Raw genomic sequence first — 11,328 nt, forward strand, 5'->3', positions numbered from 1 at the left:
GGGGGTAACAGTCAATATATATACATTTTTTTTCTTATAAAATAAAAGTGAGCTTTTGTTAAACCAAATATTGTGTTTTTTTCCATATACAACAACCTATCTGGACTTGATAAGAGAATCGATAAGGAATCGGTTCGATAAGAGGATTCGATAATGGGCTGGAACTTGATAATGTCTTATCAAACATCATCTCTAGTCATGTCACAAGGTATATATCTGCGGTGGCGTGACTAATATATGGAAACAACATTTTTTTGTCCTGTAAATTTAGTGTATGGTGGGAAAAATACGGTGGTACTTATTTTCTCACACAAAAACCTCCTACATTTGCCATTTTAGCTTTTAAAAGCCAAAAATAAAAAAAAGTTAGTTTTGTGTGTGACAAAGGAAGTTGTGTGCAAAGTAAGGATGTATTAAACGGGCAGTTAGAGGTCTAGAAGTGTGTTGTTTACCAGGTCCCAGAGTCCAGACTGGGGTTGTTGTCCAGTTAAGCCGTCGGCTGGAGTTAGGAGTTAGACGTCAGCGTGCAGCTGAGAGGACCCGCCCAGTGGGAGAGCTGCCGCCACAATGGAGGGCGGCCTTTGGAAGTTGCTGCCGTCTAATCCCATTGTCACATTACTCTACGCTTCTGCCGCTGTGATTTGGGGGTGGTCTTGAAGGCAGTTAATGGCTGAAGCAAAACAACAGCAGCTTCACAGTCAATTACAGGTGGGAGCCCCTCCACCTCTGACCTTTTCTCCTGCGGCCGACAACAATACTCGCCAAACAGGAAACGGCAACAATGGTCGGCGAGGAGCAAACACCACGCAGGCGGAAAAGCTATTCTTCTTTTTAGCATGAGAAAAAGCTACAAGCAGACTTCTGATAGTGAAGAAGGCAGCGACCTTCACACTCGTATAGTGAAGAAGGCAGCGACCTTCACACTCGTATAGTGAAGAAGGCAGCGACCTTCACACTCGTATAGTGAAGAAGGCAGCGACCTTCACACTCGTATAGTGAAGAAGGCAGCGACCTTCACACTCGTATAGTGAAGAAGGCAGCGACCTTCACACTCGTATAGTGGAGAAGGCAGTGACCTTCACACTCGTATAGTGAAGAAGGCAGCGACCTTCACTCTCGTATAGTGAAGAAGGCAGCGACCTTCACACTCGTATAGTGAAGAAGGCGGCGACCTTCACACTCGTATAGTGAAGAAGGCAGCGACCTTCACACTCGTATAGTGAAGAAGGCAGCGACCTTCACACTCGTATAGTGGAGAAGGCAGTGACCTTCACACTCGTATAGTGAAGAAGGCAGCGACCTTCACTCTCGTATAGTGAAGAAGGCAGCGACCTTCACACTCGTATAGTGAAGAAGGCGGCGACCTTCACACTCGTATAGTGAAGAAGGCAGCGACCTTCACACTCGTATAGTGAAGAAGGCGGCGACCTTCACTCTCGTATAGTGAAGAAGGCAGCGACCTTCACACTCGTATAGTGAAGAAGGCAGCGACCTTCACACTCGTATGGTGAAGAAGGCAGCGACCTTCACACTTGTATAGTGAAGAAGGCAGCGACCTTCACACTCGTATGGTGAAGAAGGCAGCGACCTTCACACTCGTATAGTGAAGAAGGCGGCGACCTTCACACTCGTATAGTGAAGAAGGCGGCGACCTTCACACTCGTATAGTGAAGAAGGCAGCGACCTTCACACTCGTATGGTGAAGAAGGCAGCGACCTTCACACTCGTATAGTGAAGAAGGCAGCGACCTTCACACTCGTATGGTGAAGAAGGCAGCGACCTTCACATTCGTATAGTGAAGAAGGCAGCGACCTTCACACTCGTATAGTGAAGAAGGCAGCGACCTTCACACTCGTATAGTGAAGAAGGCAGCGACCTTCACACTCGTATAGTGAAGAAGGCAGCGACCTTCACACTCGTATAGTGAAGAAGGCAGCGACCTTCACATTCGTATAGTGAAGAAGGCAGCGACCTTCACACTCGTATAGTGAAGAAGGCAGCGACCTTCACACTCGTATAGTGAAGAAGGCAGCGACCTTCACACTCGTATAGTGAAGAAGGCAGCGACCTTCACACTCGTATAGTGAAGAAGGCAGCGACCTTCACACTCGTATAGTGAAGAAGGCAGCGACCTTCACACTCGTATAGTGAAGAAGGCAGCGACCTTCACACTTGTATAGTGAAGAAGGCAGCGACCTTCACACTCGTATGGTGAAGAAGGCAGCGACCTTCACACTCGTATAGTGAAGAAGGCGGCGACCTTGACACTCGTATAGTGAAGAAGGCAGCGACCTTGACACTCGTATAGTGAAGAAGGCAGCGACCTTCACACTCGTATAGTGAAGAAGGCAGCGACCTTCACACTCGTATAGTGAAGAAGGCAGCGACCTTCACACTCGTATAGTGAAGAAGGCAGCGACCTTCACACTCGTATAGTGAAGAAGGCGGCGACCTTGACACTCGTATAGTGAAGAAGGCAGCGACCTTGACACTCGTATAGTGAAGAAGGCAGCGACCTTCACACTCGTATAGTGAAGAAGGCAGCGACCTTCACACTCGTATAGTGAAGAAGGCAGCGACCTTCACACTCGTATAGTGAAGAAGGCGGCGACCTTCACACTCGTATAGTGAAGAAGGCAGCGACCTTCACATTCGTATAGTGAAGAAGGCAGCGACCTTCACACTCGTATAGTGAAGAAGGCAGCGACCTTCACACTTGTATAGTGAAGAAGGCAGCGACCTTCACACTCGTATAGTGAAGAAGGCAGCGACCTTCACACTTGTATAGTGAAGAAGGCAGCGACCTTCACACTCGTATAGTGAAGAAGGCAGCGACCTTCACACTTGTATAGTGAAGAAGGCAGCGACCTTCACACTCGTATGGTGAAGAAGGCAGCGACCTTCACACTCGTATAGTGAAGAAGGCGGCGACCTTCACACTCGTATAGTGAAGAAGGCAGCGACCTTCACACTCGTATAGTGAAGAAGGCAGCGACCTTCACACTTGTATAGTGAAGAAGGCAGCGACCTTCACACTCGTATGGTGAAGAAGGCAGCGACCTTCACACTCGTATAGTGAAGAAGGCGGCGACCTTGACACTCGTATAGTGAAGAAGGCAGCGACCTTGACACTCGTATAGTGAAGAAGGAAGCGACCTTCACACTCGTATAGTGAAGAAGGCAGCGACCTTCACACTCGTATAGTGAAGAAGGCAGCGACCTTCACACTCGTATAGTGAAGAAGGCGGCGACCTTCACACTCGTATAGTGAAGAAGGCAGCGACCTTCACATTCGTATAGTGAAGAAGGCAGCGACCTTCACACTCGTATAGTGAAGAAGGCAGCGACCTTCACACTTGTATAGTGAAGAAGGCAGCGACCTTCACACTCGTATAGTGAAGAAGGCAGCGACCTTCACACTCGTATAGTGAAGAAGGCAGCGACCTTCACACTCGTATAGTGAAGAAGGCAGCGACCTTCACACTCGTATAGTGAAGAAGGCAGCGACCTTCACACTCGTATAGTGAAGAAGGCGGCGACCTTCACACTCGTATAGTGAAGAAGGCAGCGACCTTCACACTCGTATAGTGAAGAAGGCGGCGACCTTCACACTCGTATAGTGAAGAAGGCAGCGACCTTCACACTCGTATAGTGAAGAAGGCGGCGACCTTCACACTCGTATAGTGAAGAAGGCAGCGACCTTCACACTCGTATAGTGAAGAAGGCAGCGACCTTCACACTCGTATGGTGAAGAAGGCAGCGACCTTCACACTCGTATAGTGAAGAAGGCAGCGACCTTCACACTCGTATAGTGAAGAAGGCGGCGACCTTCACACTCGTATAGTGAAGAAGGCAGCGACCTTCACACTCGTATAGTGAAGAAGGCAGCGACCTTCACACTCGTATAGTGAAGAAGGCAGCGACCTTCACACTCGTATAGTGAAGAAGGCAGCGACCTTCACACTCGTATAGTGAAGAAGGCAGCGACCTTCACACTCGTATAGTGAAGAAGGCAGCGACCTTCACACTCGTATAGTGAAGAAGGCAGCGACCTTCACACTCGTATAGTGAAGAAGGCAGCGACCTTCACACTCGTATAGTGAAGAAGGCAGCGACATTAGTGTCGTGAATAAAAGGTGTTTGTGCAGCATAACCGCTACAGTCTACAACTGAACTGTACCAAACAGGACTAAGTCTTCTATTTTTCAGACTACAAGGCGCACCTAAAATCCTTTCATTTAAAAAAAAAAATGAACAGTGCGCATTATAACCCGGTGCGCCTTATGTACATATTGATTCTGGTTGTGCTTACCGACCTCAAAGTAATTTTATTTGGTACATGGTGTAATAAGTGTGGCCACCCCCCCTGTTTACGGTTAGCATTTTAGCATGCTAATATTAGCATCCTAGCTTTTTTATCTAATTTAGCAGGTAGTGTCATATATTTTGGTGTTTCGCTAACTTTAAGCATGCTATTGTTAGCATGTTAGAATAATAATGTTAGCATTTTAGCTTTTTCATCACATTTAGCAGGTATAGTGTCATATATTTTGGTATGCCACTAATGCTAACTTTAAGCATGCTATTGTTAGCATGTTAGAATAATAATGATAGCATTTTAGCTTTTTCATAACATTTAGCAGGTATAGTGTCATATATTTTGGTATGCCACTAATGCTAACCATAAGCATGCTATTATTAGCATGTTAGCATAGTACTGTGAACATGCTGGCGTTTTAAAGACATTGTTTAGGTACACGCCTCAGTGTAGTATATTTTGCTACAGTTAGCATTTTAGGATGCTAGCTTTTTTTTATCTAATTTAGCGGGTATGGTGTCACGTTTTTGTGTTCCACTAATGTTAACTGTAAGCATGCCTTTGTTAGCACGTAAGCATGCTAGCATTTTAAACTATTTTTTCAGGTAAACACTGCAAAGTAATATATTGTGCTACTTAATGCATGTTACGGTTGGCATTTTAGCTTGCTAACATTAGCATGCTAGCTTTTAATCTAATTTAGCAGGTACAGTGTAATATATTTTGGTATTTCACTAATGCTAACTGTATTTGTTAGCATGTTAGCATAGTACTGTTAGCATGCTAGTTTTTTGGAAGGTTTTTTAGCTCATTTTGCTCATAGTTTTTGTTACTTGATGCTATCTGGCCCCAGCGTGTTTGCTAACTGTTAGCATCTGAGTTCAGCTTTGTAATTTGTACTGTTGGGTGAAAACTACCAAGATGGTCATTTGATTAGTCAGTTTGTGGGCTTTAGTGGGACAAGTTTGGGCACCCCTGTTAAAAGACATAAATTCTGTTAAAACTGAATTTAGGCTAAGAATATGCTGCAAAAGAAAGTAGAAATGTGCAATATAGTGACTTGAGCGTGTTATTGTCCAAATGATGTGTGAGTGTTGAAGACCACGCAGATGTTTTGCAGACCATGGCGTGTTTAGGAGGACGATCCCAAACAAGATAAAACGATTGTCTTTGATATCGCAGCGACTTTGTTTGTCGAATGTTCGCCAGGTTTTTACAAATCCTCTGAGCGCTCCTGCTCGCTTTTTGTTTTTTGGTGTGGGAATCCCGGCGGACGTCTGGCCTACATGCTCCTCGCTTGCTGCTTTGCATTTGGAGAAAGTTTAGTGCTTCAAGGACGTGATGAATGATTAAGAGGGGAGAGCGTCTCATCTCTGCACACTTCAAAGTGAAACTGCTTAAGGTTACCTTCCTTTTGGGCTTTAATGGCGTCTGCTATTAGTTTATTGTCTTATTATTACTGCTATGGAAGCAATATTTCAACTTTTTGTACTTCTAACCTGGAACAAAATTACCATATGTCCTGGAGTGGCCTACTTAGGTGCCACGCTTGTTACGTCCACCTGCAGGCCAACTTCTGTCCATCACTTAGCAACACAAATACATGTCAAAATATGATGATTATTTCAAAAACATTATATTATATATTATTAAATACATGATATGTATGTGTATATACAAACCCTGTTTCCATATGAGTTGGGAAATGGTGTTAGATGTAAATATAAACGGAATACAATGATTTGCAAATCCTTTTCAAGCCATATTCAGTTGAATATGCTACAAAGACAACATATTTCATGTTCAAACTCATAAACTTGATTTTTTTTTTGCAAATAATAATTAACTTAGAATTTCATGGCTGCAACACGTGCCAAAGTAGTTGGGAAAGGGCATGTTCACCACTGTGTTACATGGCCTTTCCTTTGAACAACACTCAGTAAAGGTTTGGGAAGTGAGGAGACACATTTTTGAAGTGGAATTCTTTCCCATTCTTGCTTGATGTACAGCTTGAGTTGTTCAACAGTCCGGGGGTCTCCCTTCTCATATTGCAGGTGCCACACATTTTCAATGTCTGGACTACAGGCAGGCCAGTCTAGTACCCGCACTCTTTTACTATGAAGCCACGTTGATGTAACCCTTAGCTTAGCATTGTCTTGCTGAAATAAGCAGGGGCGTCCATGGTAACGTTGCTTGGATGGCAACATATGTTGCTCCAAAAGCTGTATGTACCTTTCAGCATTAATGGTGCCTTCACAGGTGTGTAAGTTACCCATGTCTTGGCCACTAATACACCCCCATACCATCACACATGCTGCCTTTCACACTTTCACCCTAGAACAATCCGGATGGTTCTTTTCGTCTTTGGTCCGAGGACACGACGTCCACAGTTTCCAAAAACAATTTGAAATGTGGACTCGTCAGACCACAGAACACTTTTCCACTTTGTATCAGTCCATCTTAGATGAGCTCAGGCCCAGCCAAGCCGGCGGCGTTTCCGGGTGTTGTTGATAAACGGTTTTCGCCTTGCATAGGAGAGTTTTAACTTGCACTTACAGATGTAGCGACCAACTGTAGTTACTGACAGTGGGTTTCTGAAGTGTGGTGATATCCTTTACACACTGATGTGGCTTGTCGATGCAGTACAGCCTGAGGGATGGAAGGTCACGGGCTTAGCTGCTTACGTGCAGTGATTTCTCCACATTCTTTGATGATATTACGGAGCGTAGATGGTGAAATCCCTCAATTCCTTGCAATAGCTGCTTGACAAAGGTTTTTCTTAAACTGTTCAACAATTTGCTCAGGCATTTGTTGACAAAGTGGTGACCCTCGCCCCATCCTTGTTTGTGAATGACTGAGCATTTCATGGAATCTACTTTTATAGCAAATCATGGCACCCACCTGTTCCCAATTAGCCTGCACACCTGTGGGATGTTCCAAATAAGTGTTTGATGAGCATTCCTCAACTTTATCAGTATTTATTGCCACCTTTCCCAACTTCTTTGTCACGTGTTGCTGCCATCAAATTATAAACTTAATGATTATTTGCACACAAAAAAAATTGTTTATGAGTTTGAACATGAAATATGTTGTCTTTGTAGCATATTCAACTGAATATGGCTTGAAAAGGATTTGCAAATCATTATATTCACTTTATATTTATATCTAACACCATTTCCTAACTCATATGGAAACGGGGTTTGTATATATATATATTATTAAATACAATATATATATATATATATATATATATATATATATATATATATATATATATATATATATATATATATATATATATATATATATATATATATATATATATAAAGCCACACTAAGAGCCAATCAGGTATGAAGTTTGCTTGTCTGGCGGTGGATTCTTTGCATGGAGCGAGAAGAGAAAGTCAAAATGAAGAAATGATGGATACAAGAGGAAAAGTCACCTGGACACTTTTTGGACTGTTTCAAAGGGAACTGTAGTCAGACCAATGTGGTCTGGAAATGATGCAAGGCGATCGTCCCCACTAAGACTTTAGCCGCGCTCACCCTTTAGAGCACAGCTGCCACTAAACCTGCAGAAAGTAGTTCTTCTCAGGTTTCTCTGTTTACATTCTCACACTATTTTTACACACTTTATGAAGCAGTTCTTACATATTCCTTATTTTTGCACCTTCATTTAAAGAGATTATTGTTAGGTGCTAATATTTTGTTGACATTGTTTGAGTGTTTACCATGTTAGTGTTGACCTTTCCTTTCTGCCTTGATAGCTGAGTGGGTTATAGTCACATCAAATATATTTATTTCCTGCTCGTTATCTTCCATAGGTCATAAAAATATCAATAATTATCCATATCGATAATGATATTAAAATAATGACTGCAAAACAAAACATCATTTTCATAGTTAAATAAGAATAACAGGTCACAATAACAGTGGTTATTTCCTAGCACCAACCTGCAGGAAATAGTTCCTCTCAGGTTTTTATTTTCTCACTTTGCACTATTTCTGCCTTGATAGCTGAGGAAGTTACATTTCAAATCAAATATATTCCTTCATTTGTACACTGTTTTAAGTACTTTTGACTTTCTTTATACCTTACTTTAAATACTTTGTACGTATGCATTGTTTACCTTCTTTTACCTTTTTAAGTACTTTTACCTTTGTAACTTCTTTTACATACTTTTGACCTTTTTTGTACCTTCTTTTAAGTACTTTTCTACCCGCTTTGTACCTTATTTTAAGTACTTTTTACATTCTTTGTATCTTTTGTACGTACTTTTTACCTTATTTGTACCTTCTTTTACGTACCATTTGACCTTATGTGTACCTTGTTTTACATACTTTTTACATTCTTTTAAGTACTTTTTACCTTACGTACTTTTGACCTTCTTTGTACCTTCTTTTACGCACTATATACCTTCTTTGTGCCTTCTTTTAAGTAATTGTTACCTTATTTGTACTTTCTTTGATGTACTTTTTACCTTCTTAAATACTTTTTACCATCAATAGTGATATTAAAATAATGACTGCAAAACAAAAGATCATTTTCATAGTTAAATAAGAATAACAGGTCACAATAACAGTGGTTATTTCCTAGCACCAACCTGCAGGAAATAGTTCCTCTCAGGTTTCTATTTTCTCACTTTGCACTATTTCTGTCTTGATAGCTGAGGAAGTTACATTTCAAATCAAATATATTTCTCTCCTGCTCCTTATCTTCCATAGGTGATAAAAATGTTAATAATTGTGGATATTGAGCGATGCTGGTCCAAGTTTCAATGTGAGCAAGATCTGTGTGAGACCTTTGAAGTGCTCCTTTCCATCAGCGCTCCATCCCAGGAACTGATGTTGGCCATGAAAGCTGAGAAGGTAATGCAGCTCACATGCTAAGCTAATTGGAAATGAAAGCTAGCATCCTATTGTGAAGGTCCTTCTTCTGGTCCCTGGCCAGATCCGAGTGTGCGTTTCCACGGACATAGGAGCTGATTACTGGGCCAAATGTGGCCAATGGGGGGGGGGGGGGGGGGGGGGGGGGGGGGGGGGGGTGGCTTCTCATCTATAGATGAATTCACCAAATGTCACCTCGGGTGTGTGAGAACCGTGTTTTGAAGGCCAGGTCGGCGTTATTGAGCGAGGACGGAGCTTTTGTGGCGCCCATTGATGGCGGCCAGTGAAAGGCGTCGCCATGACGAGCTCAGCGGTGCGTGGAAGATAAGCGCTATAATGAAGTGACCACCACTCACATTAGCTTTCACAACCTTTCAAACTTTCTACCTTTTGGAGCTCAATTTCAATTTCAATTGAGGATTTTAGGGTTAGTGGTGAGGTTAGAGATTAGGTTTAGTTTTAAACCCTTTAAAACTTTCTTTTTACCTACTTTAACATACTTTCTACCTTCTTTTTATGCACCTTTTACTTTATTTCTACCCTGTTTTATGTACTTTTTACTTTCTTTTTACCTTCTTTAACATACTTTCTACCTTCTTTTATGCACCGTTTACTTTATTTCTACCCTGTTTTATGTACTTTTTACTTTCTTTTTACCTTCTTTAACATACTTTCTACATTCTTTAACATACTTTCTACCTTCTTTTATGCACCGTTTACTTTTATTTCTACCCTGTTTTATGTACTTTTACTTTCTTTTTACCTTCTTTAACATACTTTCTACATTCTTTAACATACTTTCTACCTTCTTTTATGCACCGTTTACTTTATTTCTACCCTGTTTTATGTACTTTTTACTTTCTTTTTACTTCTTTAACATACTTTCTACATTCTTTAACATACTTTCTACCTTCTTTTATGCACCGTTTACTTTATTTCTACCCTGTTTTATGTACTTTTTACTTTCTTTTTACCTTCTTTAACATACTTTCTACATTCTTTAACATACTTTCTACTTCCTTTTATGCACCGTTTACTTTATTTCTACCCTGTTTTATGTACTTTTTGCTTTCTTTTTACCTTCTTTTATGTACTTTCTACCTTCTTTTATGCACCATTTACTTTATTCCTACCGTTTTAAGTACTTTTTACCTTCTTTTACATACTTTGTACCTTCTTTTACACTCTTTTTACTTTATTTTTACCCTGTTTTAAGTACTTTTACCTTTGTTTATGCACTTTTACTTGATTTGTACCTTATTTTATGTACTTTTTACTCTCTTTGTACTCTATTTTAAGTACTTTGTACTTTCTTTGTACCTTCTTTTACGCACTGTTTACTTAATTTGTACCCTGTTTTAAGTACTTTTTACTTTCTTTATACCTTACTTCAAATACTTTGTACCTTCTTGTATGCACTGTTTACCTTCTTTGTACCTTCTTTTACATACTTTTCACCTTCTTTGTACCTTCTTTTAAGTACTTTTACATTCTTTGTATCTTCTTTTACGTACTATTTACCTCATTTGTACTTTCTTTTATGTACTATTTACCTTTGTACCTTGTTTTACATACTTTTTACCTTCTTTTACGTACTTTTCACCTTCTTCGTACCTTCTTTTACGCACTATTGTCCTTCTTTGTACCTTCTTGTAAGTAATTTTTACCTTTTACCTTTTTTTTTTTTTACATACCATGTGCCTTCTTTGTACCTTCTTTTAAGTAGTTTTTTCTTTCTTTGTACCTTTTTAAGTACTTTTACCTTCTTTGTAACTTCTTTTACATACTCTTTACCTTTTTTGCACCTTCTTCTAAGTACTTTTTACCTGCTTTGTACCTTCTTTTAAGTACTTTTTACATTATTTTTACCTTCTTTTACGTACCATTTACCTTATGTGTACCTTGTTTTACATACTTTTTACTTTCTTTTAAGTACTTTTTACCTTCTTTTACGCACTATATACCTTTTTTGTGCCTTCTTTTAAGTACTTTTTATCTTATTTGTACTTTATTTTATATACTTTTTACCTTCTGTATACCTTCTTAAATACTTTTTACCTTCTTTGTACTTTCTTTTAAGTACTTTTTACCTTCTTTGTACTTTATTTTATATACTTTTTACC

At 40.3% G+C, this 11,328-nt stretch overlaps 1 protein-coding gene across 1 annotated transcript in view; it reads right to left on the reverse strand.

Annotated features, from left to right (window-relative positions):
* Nucleotides 1-505: 505 nt before the first annotated feature.
* The window catches only part of LOC133644883 (rod cGMP-specific 3',5'-cyclic phosphodiesterase subunit alpha-like), a 100,990-nt gene continuing 90,167 nt past the window's right edge, over nt 506-11,328 (reverse strand). Inside the window, exons 9-10 of the mRNA XM_062039635.1 lie at nt 620-670; nt 506-556 (exon numbers count right to left, since the gene is read on the reverse strand). Of these exons, the coding sequence (XP_061895619.1) occupies nt 506-556; nt 620-670 (102 nt within the window). The remainder of the gene's footprint in view (nt 557-619; nt 671-11,328) is intronic.

The sequence above is a fragment of the Entelurus aequoreus genome, linkage group LG28, assembly GCF_033978785.1.
Source record: "Entelurus aequoreus isolate RoL-2023_Sb linkage group LG28, RoL_Eaeq_v1.1, whole genome shotgun sequence".
In the NCBI taxonomy this organism is placed as follows: Eukaryota; Metazoa; Chordata; class Actinopteri; order Syngnathiformes; family Syngnathidae; genus Entelurus; species Entelurus aequoreus.